General features: G+C 43.5%; 1 protein-coding gene across 1 annotated transcript; it reads right to left on the bottom strand.

Annotated features, from left to right (window-relative positions):
* Window positions 1-1,347: 1,347 nt before the first annotated feature.
* vps26c (VPS26 endosomal protein sorting factor C) lies at window positions 1,348-14,183 on the bottom strand. Its single transcript, XM_080748769.1, has 8 exons — window positions 13,877-14,183; window positions 10,509-10,652; window positions 8,944-9,093; window positions 7,179-7,259; window positions 6,370-6,444; window positions 5,568-5,718; window positions 3,273-3,425; window positions 1,348-2,522 (listed from the first exon to the last, which is right to left on the bottom strand). Exons 1-8 carry the CDS (start codon window positions 13,931-13,933, stop codon window positions 2,440-2,442), a joined length of 894 nt encoding a protein of 297 aa, XP_080604895.1. The 5' UTR covers window positions 13,934-14,183; the 3' UTR covers window positions 1,348-2,439.
* Window positions 14,184-15,441: the final 1,258 nt, after the last annotated feature.

The following is a 15,441-nucleotide window of genomic DNA, read 5'->3' as shown; positions in this document are numbered from 1 at the left end:
GACGCGGGTGATTATCTAACCTGCCGACGCTGTTCGACCCAACGGGAGTTCGACCTATGGGGCAGTCCCCAAGGTGGTATACACAGTAATAAAGATCATGTAACCTTTTTATACCATATCCATTTACGTGTAATACATTGTGACACACACACACCTCTGAAGGAACTATTTAGTTAACGGTTTACTCCTACACACACACACCTCTGAAGGAACTATTTAGTTAACGGTTTCCTCCTGTTATTTGGTTAAGTTTGGCTCAAATTTAAAATGTCAGTATAAGGGGAAGCCTTGTGTGATCCTGCTTGTAGCTGGCTGCAATCTATGGCAGAGTAAGAGTATGGAACTCAGGGTTAGGCAATGTGGTGGAATTCAGATCAATCAATAATCATGAGAAAATGAGGAGACAAGACAATTATATTAGGTGGTGGTGTGGTCAAGTTTATATAACATGATATCATGGACAGAAGTACAATTGGCTTCAAGGCCTCTGGAACAAGCTGTACCATAACAAGATAGGCTTTATCAAAACAATATTAGTTACTGAGGCCTTCTGAAGACCTCTCGACTCCTATCAAGTATTAGTATCATACTGTACAGACCTAGATATTAATATAATCAATGAATACATGATCTCCTCTATAACGTCATACATAATCAATCATGATAAACTCTAATCTACCCTTAGGCATGGGTGCCAGGCAGCATTGGCACAGGGAAGGGTGATCGCTCAACACTGTCATAAGTGTGAGAGAGGAGTTGGTTTAAAATGAAATGTATAAAAAATAATCAGTAAATTAAGTCCCCTCACGTCTGTATGCCAACTACATCCTGCACATAATTATGCATTCATTCGAACTCTTACTGGGGAAGGAGTCTGGGAAAGGTGGGGAGTGGGGAGTCATGATCATTACAATGTCCTGATGTGGAAGGAAATATTTCAAAAGAAGAAAAAAGTAAAGTTTTTATTCATGGACAATCAAAACCTGTTGGAAATATTGTATTTTGACGTGTCATAATTAAACTTTGTTGGTACGGCACCCTGACTCAAGAAAATCCAAAAGTTGGCCTACCCCTGTGTAACAAGTACATCTGCAGTGTGTTTGGAGGTGGTCGCCTATTCTTGATGTAATGAGGACACCTACTGGCTGAACAGTAGTACTGTCTTGACTCTGAAGCTCATGAGAAACCATAAAAAGCTAGGCTATCCATTGTGTTTAATGCAGTCTAAACAAGACATTGTTCCTGGTAAAAAAGCTTGTTTGAGCACTTTGTTGTCTTCGTACAAAATGTAAACCTTGCAAAATCTTTAAATACAACAATGAATAACAACAAAAATAGTCCCTGGAGAAAAGACTGAACATTTTAATGACTTTGTACAAAATGTAAACCTCAGCAACATCTACAAATCAAACAATTAATGGCCTTATGGTCTGTTCATGTTAGTGGACAAAGACATGTATGTTGGCAGAATGAATTTGAAGCTCTTTCAGAATAAGAATTCCTGTTCGGTAGAAAACTCGGTGAAGGAACAACACAAATAGAAGTTCCATAAAGTGTTTGTGTAAGACGTCCAAGTGGTTAGTGTGAGGAGACTACTTTCCACAAAATATAGTTCATATCTTCACAAACACACATTAATAGTGGCGTTTCCATAAAGCCTCTTAATGCGCTTTTACGGCTTATTCGCAAAATCTTTTTATGGAAACACTTCAAAATGCGAATAAACTTTCATTATCCGCAAAAAAAAAATTATCCGTTTGGAGGAGGTGGATTTTGAGGCTTTATCGAATAAACTAAATGTGCATTTGTAAATGGAAACGGGTCAGACAATAAATGCGAATACATTATGACGTTCTGAGTCCATATCGTCCGCCAACTTAACACTTTCCCCTGCTGCTTAACGTCCATTGTATTGCGTTTATAGCCCACAAAACAAACCGGTTGTTTGTTACACACGGAGTGACACGGACCGTGTGTAAACTAAATTCCTCCCGTTTTCACCTCCCGGAGTCAAGCCATCCGTGGCAAACCCTTCCTCATCACACAGTGTTGCGTGCCAGAAGTGGCAGATCTACGAGCTCACAGCAGCTCGCATCCGCGTCTCCGCGCCGCGCTGTAAGCTTGCAGATCGAATGACACCCGCAAATGGAAACGGGCTAAATTCGCTTTGTCTTAATACGCATTTCTGATAATTCACTTCCCAAATTCGAATAAGTTTACGGAAACATGGCTATAGAGACGATATGAACTACATGTCGTGGTGTGTTTCGTGGTCCCATGGTCGGAGCGGTCATGTGGCGTCCCGTCTCAAACTCGACACAGCTTCATTGGAAAGTTATCGAATAAGTTTACGGAAACATGGCTATAGAGACGATATGAACTACATGTCGTGGTGTGTTTCGTGGTCCCATGGTCGGAGCGGTCATGTGGCGTCCCGTCTCAAACTCGACACAGCTTCAGTGGAAAGTTCTCCGTGATCAGGTGATCGTCGTGGAGGACGATGACGACGTTCACCTCAAACTCTGCAGGGGACAAAACGTTTGGTGTTCAAAGTGGTGGCAGAAGATCACATGACGTGGCAGTCTGTTGGATTTATATAGGCAAAATATAGTTGTATACTAAAGGGAGTTGTGTCTAAAGTGCAGTATTGCTGTCAAGTAGTACAGGATACATTGTCAAATAAAGAGCATAATGGAACAGTCATATTGGACAACTGAACATCAACATACAGTGCATACTTTACATAAAGCGTATGGGTGCATTCGTACCCTCTCAGCGCTGAAGTAAACACTTTGTTTGTGCTAGGGCATTAACGAAAAGGTCGACAAGTCGACTTCATTACACAAGAGAAAGTCGAAAGTCGAAGTTAAAAAAAAATAATAATAGAACTTTCTATTGTGAAAACAGCAAGTTGTGAGCATGTAGATCGGCTATTTTCACAATTTCTGCCTCTATATATTTGACAATTTGGACAATGTTTAATTTGCCATTTTAGAGGTATTAAAAAATCCTGAAATTGGCATTTTAGAAATGTGAAATACCCTCTATACACTTAAACTTTATGTTGGTTTGTTTACAGTTGAGTGAGAAAACCATGTTTCACATTAAGTTAATCATCTGGGGACCCCCCCAAAATAATTGGGGGGTCGTGTGTGATGTGATGACGTCATCAAACGATAAAGTCGACTTCAACTCAACTTTTTACTGAGTCGAGTCAACTTGCAAAAATCACAAGTCGTCGTTAATGCCCTAGTTTGTGCTAGTCAACGTACCGACTTTAAAGTTGGTGGTCTCCAGGGTGGGGCAGGTGAAGAGTCTAGGGAACACCATGTGTATGGGGATGGAGAGGCCGTGGCAGATGTCGCCCTCTGCTATCTGGATGTTCTGGATCTCTGTGGCGTCTCTGGCGTAGCCTTCGGCACAACCTTTAAATGGATGGCATTCGTTAAATTAACAACACTGTGGCCTCCATTTAAAAAACCCCACCAGAGAACAAGTGTTGAAAGGTGCAATTCTGGGAATTGAGGCAAGTGTGTTTGCACTGACGTGAATCCACTAGGAACAGAGCCACACAAGACAGAGGGAATAAAGGCCAGTACTCTCTCCGAAACCAAACTTTTCGTCAGAGAGTTCCGACGTGCAGCTTTCCGCGAACTCCAATTCGGGGTAACGGTTTTCAGAGGTTCAGAGTGACGTCATTTTGTAGTTGAACAGGACCTTTCAGAGGAAAAGTTTGGTTTCAGAGAGAGTATGGACATGCCTTTAATCAACTAGGCTATACTAAGAGGAGCTTTGACCACAGATATAAAGAGCTAGATGCCTCGTTCGCCTCTGCAGTTCATTGGAGCGACGTGCAACAGTTGTAGTCCGGACATCCTGGAAAAACTAAGGGAACGCTGTCAGTCAAAGTGACTACTGGCCAATCACAGCGCGGCTTTTCCGGGACTTATCCAAGGACTACAATTCAATTCAACAGAGCCAGTTCCGATGTTGCGCGGCTCAGCTGTTCTTACAGGCTGCGTACGTAAAGACCCGCCCGACCTACCTCTGATTGGCCTAGCAACTTCCCTATGTGTGACACACGTGGAAGCAATGCACACGTGATTCCCTTAGTCCCTCGATGCACATGCATCAGAGTCGAAGGAGGCGTCTACCTTTCTATGTCTATGGCTTCGACAACCACCAGATACATTGGTGTGCCACGGCCACCACACTTCAGGTCCAAGCACATCATACTGTCCATTTGAACTCATGTAATCCATGGGTTCAATAGAATTTACTGTCCATTTGAACACATGTAATCCATGGGTTCAATAGATCTTACTGTCCATTTGAACACATGTAATCCATGGGTTCAATAGAACTTACTGTCCATTTGAACACATGTAATCCATGGGTTCAATAGAACTTCCCCTTCTTGAATCCTGTCTTGTATTTAAATTACATATTATGATGCCACTCCTGTCTTGTAAACCTTTTGAGTGATGTTATTATCGGGGTTGTAAGGCTGGATATCTTGTACAATATGATGACCAATCAGAGGTCAACAACAAAACGTTAACACAGGTTCACTTTGCTGGCAAAATGTTCCCAGACCGATTACAATTGTGTGTTGCCTATAGCAGCAACCACACTAGTTCTACTGAAATGACTTTGACTTGGTTGAAGCTACAAGCTGTAGTCATGTTGACCATAGACATAGAAAGGTAGACGCCTCCATCGCCTCTGGGGCATGCACGAGGAACCAAGGTAATGTGCAACGCTTCCGCCTGCATCGCTTCCACGTTCGTCACACATACACCAATACAGCTCTGTTGAATTGATAAGTCCCGGAAAAGACACGCTGTGATTGGCCAGTAGTCACTTTGACTGGGGCGCCTGGTGGCCTAGTGGACCAGGCGCATACCATATAGGCATTGCCATTTCGGCATCAATGCCTGTCGGCGTTGCCGGTTCGATTCCCGATCCGGGCGACCTTTGCCGCATGTCACTCCCTGTCTCTCCCCCATTTCCTGTCAGTCGACTGTCCTATCAATAAAGGCAAAAAGCCCAAAAACAAATCTTTAAAAAAAAAAGTAGTCACTTTGACTGGCAGCGATCCCTCCGATTCCCGGACGTCCCGTTTTATATCTATGATTCTGACTGGCTGAAGAGAGACGGTCCTCTTTTGTCATTGGACCAAACTAAATGAGGAGGGCGGATCCGGTGAACGATGAACAAATAATTTGAACCAATCTTTTTTTTTAGTGAACTCGAACAAAATTATTCAGTACTTGAGTAAAAGTACTGAGTTACCTTCCCACCTCTGTGTGTAAGTGAGGCTGATAGTTACCACAGGTCTCCACTCTGACCAGTGTGTAAGTGAGGCTGATAGTTACCACAGGTCTCCACTCTGACCAGCTGTGTGTAAGTGAGGCTGATAGTTACCACAGGTCTCCACTCTGACCAGCTGTGTGTAAGTGAGGCTGATAGTTACCACAGGTCTCCACTCTGACTATAATGGTGACAGCCCTAATAGTTACCACAGGTCTCCACTCTGACTATAATGGTGACAGCCCTATAGTTACCACAGGTCTCCACTCTGACCAGCTGCAGTTCGATGCTCTTGATGGGGACCTGGGAGTTCTCCACCACCATCTCCCCGGTGAGAGGCTGGCTGATCACACAGTTGGTGGCGTCCAGGTGGCCTCGGATCACAAACTTAGGCAGCACATTCCTCTACAGTGACAGAAAATGTTCACTATATGAGTAAAGAACTCCTGTACAGTGAAACAAAACGTTCATACTTCACAAATATGACCCACTTAGGCCTAACTCCAATTTGAAAAAAGCCTTAAAGATAGAAGTCCGATTTCAAAATTACCATCTGTTTTACTGGAAAATGTTACAAACAAAAATCCAAAACTATTTGATAGCTTACACCTTTGGCTTTTCATATTTTTTTTTTCTTTTTAGTTTTTTTAATTACTGTACTACATAATGTACATATACTGTAATACACAAAAATGTGTTCCCGGCCTGAGGGGGTAATACACTTTAATGTGTAAAATAATCTCTACAATTAAAGAAAATGTGCATATATGATGTGACAGCGTGTTCTTTCACTGCTAAAGGATTCTTTTCTATTTTTTTTTTAATAATATTTGTATGAAGTATTACTTCACAAATATTACTCCTCTAGCTGTGAATAATAATTACCAAATGTCCATCCAAGTCAGTGTTTTTTTTGTCTTATTGCATTACGATCAGTGTAGCGGAGCAAAAGTTAAAACTAATAGATGTAAATCAATTGTAAGAAATTTGTGATTTGAATAAAATACTTAATATTGAAAGATGCATTAAGTGTACATAGAGGTGAAGTGTGCGGACCTCTCGGACGTTGTGCAGGGTGTCGGGGGTGATGGTGAAGTCTACTGGAGTGGGCGTCAGCTTGGCTTTCTGCGCCTGAGGGGAACAAGCAGGGGTTCAAAACTGTATAATACTAGTGTCATTTTATAATTATTAAAGACATTATTCCTGAGGGGGGCAGCCAAGACATGCAACAACCAATAACAAACAGGAGTTGAACACATAGACCAACACAGTGTCAAGTCAGTGGTCAGATCCCAATACTCTTAACCAGAGCCGTTTCTGGGCCCATGGGGGCCCTAAGCATGATTCTGCTATTGGGCCTTCCTGCAGGCGCGAGCGTAGTGAGCGCCCGCGAAGAAATAATAGGCCTAATATTTTTTATCGTTTTTTTAATCCATTTTATAATGGAAATATATATATATAATATATATAAATGAATAAATAAAAAACTATGTTTGATTTGTTCTTTTCTTATTTAAATAAAAAATGAAATCTTCCCCATAGGGGTGCTGGAACACCTGCAGCACCCCTAGGTCCCATAGTTCTTTTCTGCTGAGGAGGGGGCGGTGGGGGGCCTTTTGATCGGCGGGGGCCCTACGCAGAGTGCGTAGTCTGCGTATACAGCCCGCCGGCGCTGCTCTTAACTAGTTCCATCCTCGCACCTTAAACTATGAGTGTGGAATTGATGAGGAGAGGCGAGGGCAGAGGAATGGACTGAGTTGGCTTTAAAGTTTAAAGCCAACCCAGTCCAGTCCAGACACCCGAACGGTTTGGGTGTCTTCAGAAGGAAGTTGGACGTCATACATGTGACGACAGGGACGTCTCACCTGACAGTGCACCATGAACTCACACGTCTTGCTCAGGTCTTTGGCCAACAGGGAACGCTTCATGTCACAACGTAGTGTGTACTGGAAACAAACAAAACCAACATGAACACTGATTTATTGAATAGTAATGGATAGAACAGAATCAATAGTTGCAACTTGAAGGCCTAATCCATTGACAAGTTCTATTCTTTTTTGTAAAGTCTAAAAGTCTGTGGTTTTGTATTTTTGTATTTTTTTCCCTTTTCGTTCTGGTTTTTGTTATTTGATTAGTTTACTATAATAACTCTGCTCATATAGGACAGATACAGGCCAAAAGCAATTAGAAAGTGTATTCGATGTATTCACACGACACTACTAGTGCACACAGCTCTGTGTTCCATTTGAATGACATGTCACACATTTACCTGAATATTTTAACACATACTGCATGCGTTAGGTCTCATAATCGGATTACCTGAAATTCCTGAATATTAACAAATAATACCCCATGGTAGATGTAATATAGTGTTTCTCAAATGGGGGTACATGAGAAAAACTAGAAAATGGGAATAATATTTTACTGTTTCGGTTCATGATAAAACATTGACAGAGATTGCATGAACCTGCTCATCTGTACATTTCTAAACCAAATGAAATCAATTACTTGATTAGTAGTAACTGTTATTGAATATAAAGCAATGTTTTTTTGTTTTTTTTTGCCATTGTGCTGTTTTATTTTGAGGGCTAGTCCCAGTTTTCCGACGCCCAGTTGTCCGACGCCCGGCGACGGCGACGGTGAAGTGGACTAACAGGGGCAAATGTACGAACGGGCTCTCCTACCGTACTGAGCCTTTCCAACAGACTGTAAAGCAAGCGATCTTCATCCCATTCATGCGTTTATCGTGCGCTTGCCCAGGCCGTAATATAACGATTGCATTCACCACGGCTTCGTAACTCGCGCGGCCGGCCCTGGCCCGCTCTTCGCGGGCACTCGCACCTGCGGTGCTCGGGCGCGAAGAGCAGGACCAAGGTCCGCTGGCCTTCGCGCCGCTTGCAATGTCGTGGACAATAACTGTGACATCTAACCATTGTATTGCTCATCAGTAAGGTAGGAGAGCCCGTTCGTACATTTGCCCGTTAGTCCACTCTGGGCGTCGGACAACTGGGCGTCGGACAACTGGGCGTCGGACAACTGGGCGTCGGACAACTGGGCGTCGGACAACTGGGCGTCGGACAACTGGGCGTCGGACAACTGGGATTTTCCCTTATTTTTTACGTATTGGCATTGGAACTGGACTTGTTGTAAATGTTGCTGTAGTCAGGGGAAGGGGGTACTTGGCAAAGGATATCAGTGTAAGGGGGTACTGCAGCCAAACAAGATTGAGAACCACTGATCTAATAGATCAGGCCAAGGACCCCTTAGTTGAGAAATAGATGAAGCAGGGACCCCCACAGCCTGTTCATAGATTCCATATAGTTTCATTGTTTGACAGAACAATTATCAGGGTATTTTGGATTCACGTCAATTTGTGTTTTCACATAATTTAACCACTTGAACCGTCAATACTTAATAAACTTGACCTTTCACTCTGTACATAGTCCGCTCTTTTCCCCCAAAAGCTCTTTGCCAAAAACAGAAGATCTACAAGCTCACAATGCCTTGCGCTGCGAGGCGTTGTGAGCTTGTAGATCTTCTATTTTTGGCTACATTTCTCAGAATATGGACACTAGGGTTCAAGTGGTTAATATAAAAAAGGGTCCCGGACCCCCCGATCTAATACATTACCTGTATGTTAACAAATACTCCATGGTAGGTCTCATATAAGACCTTGTTGTTCTTGGCGTTCAGGGGGAACTCAAAGGGGATCTCAGTCTTGCCTCCAGGGACCTTCCCTGCCTTGGCCACCTCGATGTTACAGTTGATCAGCTGGATGGGCTGGTTTCAACACAAAGACATAGAGTGACATTAGGGCTGTCACAATTATTACATAATCGTCTAATCGTGATTATTTGACATAATTGTGATTATTTTTCATAATCGTCATAATCGTTTCCATGTCAAAAATAGTGGAAATAGCAGATCTACAAGCTCACAACGTGTCGCATCGCGACGCGTTGTGAGCTTGTAGATCGGCTATTTCCACTATCAATATTCTTTTTTAAGCATAACGTTGTCAAATATGTCAGAAATGTCTTTGTATATTTAGGTTATGTGTCATATCTACCATATGCAACTTCAAAGCCTAAAAGCCAAACAGAAATGTAATTATCAACGACAAAAACACAATTAAATCGCTAATCACCAATTATTTGAATGACAATTAATCGTCATGTAAAATGGGATATCGTGACAGCCCTAGGTGACATATATTCAAAACAAAATGTCATGATCACGTTTCTATAGAACACTACCTAGGGTGGAAACCTTGTATGTCCAAAACTACTTTTCAGGAAATAAAATAAAAGAAAAGAAAAGAAAAGAAAAGTAAAGAAAAAAGAACCGGCGTTATTATTCAGTCACGTTTTTGTTAATCATTTTCTTTGGTTAAATATTTATAAAACAGAGTCGAGACACACGTAACGACCGAGCTCACAACACATATTGCATCCCATTGTGAGCTTGTAGATCGGCTATTTATAAACCTCTGTGCGACACTCTTGCACAACGAAGAAGGGCAGGGGTTGACACTAAGGTCTCAGAGGCACTTGCCCATCGGGCAAGTACAGGTCATGTTCTACTTGCCCAAAGGTCATGCCCACTTGCCCAAAAAGTAAATCGTCCATTGTAAAATGATAGGTAAAGATTTTAATTACCGCTCAATTTAACACCTATTTCTTTACTTTCTGGGCCTGTGCGATAAAAAATGTCACACCTCAATACCTCCAAATCCAAATACCTACATACTAGCTATGTAGCTATGATTGAATATGTCTATGGTTTCACACAGTAGCCACAGTAAAAATAGCACATTATAGGTAAATAGTGCTCTTATTTTATGTTCCACAGACCAGAAGACCGAGCGCGCTGGCCATGTTCAGGTGTTTAGACAGATATCTTGTGTTGTGTTTATAGACGTTTGTGTCCCCTCTCTCAAATGAGCACTTGCCTGGTCGGGCAACCTAAAAGCAAACTTCACCTGCCCTGACGTTTTATTTACCTGCCGGGGGCAGGCGGGCAAGCCTTAGTGTCAATGCCTGAAGGGTATACATTTACAACAACAACAAAAAAGTTGAAAAGTTGAAAAATGGAGATACAAGGTTTCTGCACTGTTCAAAAGTTCACCTTTGTTTGAGTTGTAGAAATTGTGCTTTAGTGCAGTAATTGAGTCATTGTTCCTTTCCACCACTGACCTTAACAGAGTTGTAGAAGGCCTCGAACACGCCCACGCTCTTGGAGCTCAGCTGCAGGTTGACCACGCCCTCCATGGTGAGAGAGATGCCTTGATGCTGCACCGCCTCTTTAAGAGCCAGAACCACCACACCAGCCAGGACCTCCTGAATAACATGACAACCAATCACAACAGGAACCACTATACCTGCCAGGACCTCCTGGATCATAGACATAGAAAGGTAGACGCCTCCTTCGGCTAGGGGGCGTATGTATGCATTTAGCAACTAAGGGAATCTTCATCACTTCTGTCTTCATTGCTTCCGCGTGCGTCACACATGGGGAAGTTGACAGGCCAATCAGAGGCAGGTGGGGGCGGGTCTTTACGTACGCAGCCTGTGAGAACAGCTGAGCCGCACAACATCGGAACTGGCTCTGTTGAATTGAATTGTGGTCCTTGGATAAGTCCCGGAAAAGTCACGCTGTGATTGGCCAGTAGTCACTTTGACTGACAGCGTTCCCTTAGTTTTTTCAGGAAGTCCGGACAAGAACTTTTGCACATCACTCCAATTAACTGCAGAGGCGAACGAGGCATCTAACTCTTTATATCTGTGTCCTGGATAACATGACATCCAATAACAACAGGAACCACTACACCTGCCAGCATAATAAGAGGACCATAGCACGATTCAGGCAAGTCCTGGAAAAGACACGCCGTGATTGGCCAGAGTCACTTTGAGTGATGTTTCACCCAATCACCCCCAAACATTATGTCTCGACTCGAAAGCGGAATTCGCAACGCTCGACACAGCGACTCGCTCCGGCGACTCACTTGGCGGTGTCTCACGTGGCTCCGTCGCGGTTTGGTCAATAACTAAACTTGTTTTCTCAAAAACGTAATGGTGGTGTCCATGTTTTCTCAGTCTTGCATTCAGCCAATGAGAACGCAGGGAGGGCCTGGCTCAGGGGTAGAGAAACCGTCATTAGAACACGGAGGGTTCCCAGTTCGAATCCGGGCTCCCCCCTAGTTGCTCCCAGTGAGCAGGTTGGTGCCTTGCATGGTTTCCTCCGCCATCGGTGTGTGAATGTGTGAATGTAATGCACAATCTCTGTAAAGTGCCTTGGATAAAGGTGCTATATTAAAGCACCATATACCATTTAGTCAATTTGAGTGTAGGGCTGGCACGATTGTGAAACGTCACTTGACAAATAATACTATGTGGCCTCTACAGGGACCCACCATGGGTCACAGACAAGGTCAGATAGAGGAGGATGAGGCTGGCATGGCTGGGCACCGCAACAGGCACCCGGAACACGGTGGTCAGCAAACTGACACTGTGGGAGCCAACTAGCCAAGCCAGGGCAAAGCCAGGAAAGGAAAGAGGTGCACCACCTGACTACTGTACGTAGATAGTGGGGAGACAGTGGAGCTTACAACAACTGCAGAGCTCAAAACCCTAAAGCTGGATGAGGGTGTGGAGGGCCGCGATCCGGGAGTCCTAGTTGGGGTAGGCTAGGCCAGGGGTTTTCAAACTTTTTTGAATCAGGGATATATTGTAAGGCCTGATTTCAGCCTGTAAATAACGTTTTCATCCACGGCAGTGGGCACCCCTGACTGAATTACACTGTCATTTTTTTTAATCTTACATCCTATTGGAAGAAATATCCGTTTCCATCAGAAGTGACTGAAAATAACTTTATGCTTGACGTTTAACTACCTATTCTGGGGGGAAGGTTCACCAATGTGACGCGTTGTGAGCTTGTAGATCGGCTATTTTTGGTGAAGAGAGTTCGCCAAAGATGGAAAAAGAACTCATCAAATACAGTGCAAATCAGGTCTGCTTTACTAAGTATATTGAAGTGATATTGAATTCCAAATATAATCAAAGTATCCTGAGGCACCCCTGGACTGGCCTCACGGCACCCAAGGGTGCCGTGGCATCCACTTTGGGAAACCCTGGGCTAGGCCACACTTCCCCTTGGCCCCTGGGGCCCCCTACACGTGACCCCTTGTGTGACTATTGTCATGGCAGACCTCTGAACAGTGTGTGCCAAATTTGGTGCAGATCGGACCAAGGGTGCACTTCGCAGGTCTGGAGTTTACATTTGTGACCTCGACACACCACTGACCCTATTATGACATTTAATATAGGATTGTGACAGGCCTGTCTACACTTTAGGAAGGGTCCATGTGTGCAGTAATGTGCATATTAGTGTGTCAGTCACTTCATGTCTCTATGAATTGAGCAGTGATGGCTGAGTGGTTAGTGTCCATTCCTGGGACTCCGGAAGCCCCAGAGGTCGCAGGTACGATTCCCCGCTCCGGCTATCACTGCTCCCCCCCCCCCCCCCCCCCCCCTCGCGCTCCTTGTGGGCAGCACTGGGTTCAGCTGGGTTAAGCTGAAAAAAGCAGCTGGCTTGGGCTGCGATATCTGAATTTCCCTCGCGGGAGGAGTAGGTAACTATTATTATTATTATTATTGAATTGAGTACAAGGACCCCAATGTAAACAAGCCATGGTGCTTTCTTGGGTTTAAAACCTATTAGTAGACCTTGTATCTGAACTGTACTTACTGTCTTGTGGTTTTCCTATGTGAACTACAAAGTCATCAATCAATCAATCAATCAATGCTGCTGTGGATGTCATCCTGCATACTCTCCATTCAGAAACATTGCTATTCAGAAGATTGACTTCCATTATTCTAAATGGAGGTTCACCTAAACCTAACCTCGGTGGGGTATTTCTGAATGGGGATGTTTCTAAGTGGGGATGTTTCTGAATGGAGGTCTTCCCCCATACTGTACATAGGATGGGGTCGCATTGGAAAGGAGATATTTCATCAGTTTTCTGCCACAACTTTCAGAAGGATATGAATCTGTTGTGCCCACACAATTCACTATCAGAATGTAGTACTGTATAGAAACACATGTGTGAGTGTTGAGTGTATTCTATAGCTGTGTTTGCCTGTGGAGCACATGAAACATCACAGCCACACCAGGCTTGAGTCTGGAAACTCAACAACACATCATGTGATTCCAGTCCAGTCTCGTGACATTGAGGAAACGGTTGAAGTAGGCTAATTTCAACAGAACCACTTTATGGACTGAATGTCATGTTGATCTACTATAGCCTTGGAGGAAGACTATCATATTGATATATGTATTTGATCGACATTATATTGACATTTGCATAAAGTCAGACTTGATAATATAGGCTACATCTATGATATAGTCTTTGATCCAAGGCTAGTGTTGATCTAGTATCTTTAAAATGTAACGCAATGATACAATAATACACAACACACTAACACAATAATGTAATAACCATAATAACACAATAATACAATAACGCATTAGCATTTAAGTGTAAACACGTCTGCACTGCACTCACCCCTTCATGATAAACCTTGTTTGCTCTTTTCAGTCTGATGTCCAGAGAGACGCTCATTGTGGATCAACACACGTCGATCCGATCGTTGTGGTGTTTATAATAATGTAATAACAATAGTAGTATGAAGCTCATTGGAGCTCCGTGATGCCATAGAGTTGTTGTTGTTGTTGTTGTTGTACGTTACTGTGTAATGTGCTTTCTTTACTTCCTAGTTGGATTCTACTACTGTTGGTTTTCTGGAAGGCAAGACGCTGCAAGGTGCTTTGCTGCCCTCCTCAGGCCCTGCTGCAGTACTGCAGTTGGCTTCACCCTCCTCAACAGATGACGTGAGTTCTTCTTCTTCTTCTTCTTTTTGTCGTTTTACGGCGGTTGGCAACCATATTTTTGGTGCATTACCGCCACTTTCTGATCCAGAGTCTGGATCAAACAAAAGTCTTAAAATGTTCTTTTACTGTGCTCACCCATAAAATCCCATAATCCCCCATACATATCCAGACATTTCTAAATTTCTCTCATTTCTTGAGATGTCGCAAACCCTTCCCTCAAAGTGCTGTCCAAATCTTCTCCAGTTATGTCCACTATATTGAGGAATCTCCTCGCTGCTTCCCCTGCATCTCAACCGCACAGTTTATCACCATGGCTATAAAAGCCAAGAACTGCCGTTTGTCCATGCACACATTTCTTTCATCTCTTTCCTTAATTTCCTCTGTTTCCCGTTGTCGAATCACTCTTCCTCCTTTCTCATTCAATCTCACAGCCTCCGCATATGAGACTCTCTTTTCAACTCGGATCCTGTTCACCTTAGCTTCCTCCCTACGTTTAGGACAGTCCGCCGACCCTACATAGTGACTTCCACTGCAGTGTAGACACTTTGGTACTTCAGTTTTACATTCATCAGAACATCCCTCCTTCCCACACCTTCCATATTTCCGAGCTCTTCTGCAGACCGACGCAACATGTCCATATTCTTGACAACAATAACACCTTATGGGACCTCTCTCGTATGGCCTGACTCTATAAGTCATATAATCTACATAAATCCTCTCTGGTATTTCTCCATTAAATGTCAGACATATGGACTTGGTGTCTTCTCTTTGTCCTTCTCTGTATCTCGTCATTCTCCTTGCAATCCAAACCCCCTCCACGTCTTCAAATATGTCCGGCTTGACATTCAGAGGCACACCGCTGATAACCCCCTTCCTCCTCCTGATTCCTTCGTTCCCAAGAATAAATGTATCCACTGTGATGTCTCCAAACCGCATTATATTCAATGCCCGGTACAACTGATCGACATCCCTGCACTCAATGATCACTATCCCACTGTTAGTTATCCTCACGGATTTCACCTTACCCACCTTTTCCTCTACAAACTTTCCCACCTTGTACGGATCTCCGAACACGCCGTCAGCTTTCGTCTCTGCTTTCATTCCCAAGACATACCTTTCCTTTCTTTCTTCAGGCTCCCTTTCTAACCTACTTGCTTTTCTCTTTTTAACTTTGTCCCCAAATCCTCTCTTGTCATCCTCCTCATCATTTTCTCCTCCTGACTCCATTTCAAACGAAGA

This window comes from Nannobrachium achirus (assembly GCF_963921795.1).
Source record: "Nannobrachium achirus genome assembly, chromosome: 19".
Lineage (NCBI taxonomy): Eukaryota > Metazoa > Chordata > Actinopteri > Myctophiformes > Myctophidae > Nannobrachium > Nannobrachium achirus.
Note: the sequence above shows the minus strand (reverse complement) of the source record. Positions and strands in the feature narration are given on the sequence as shown.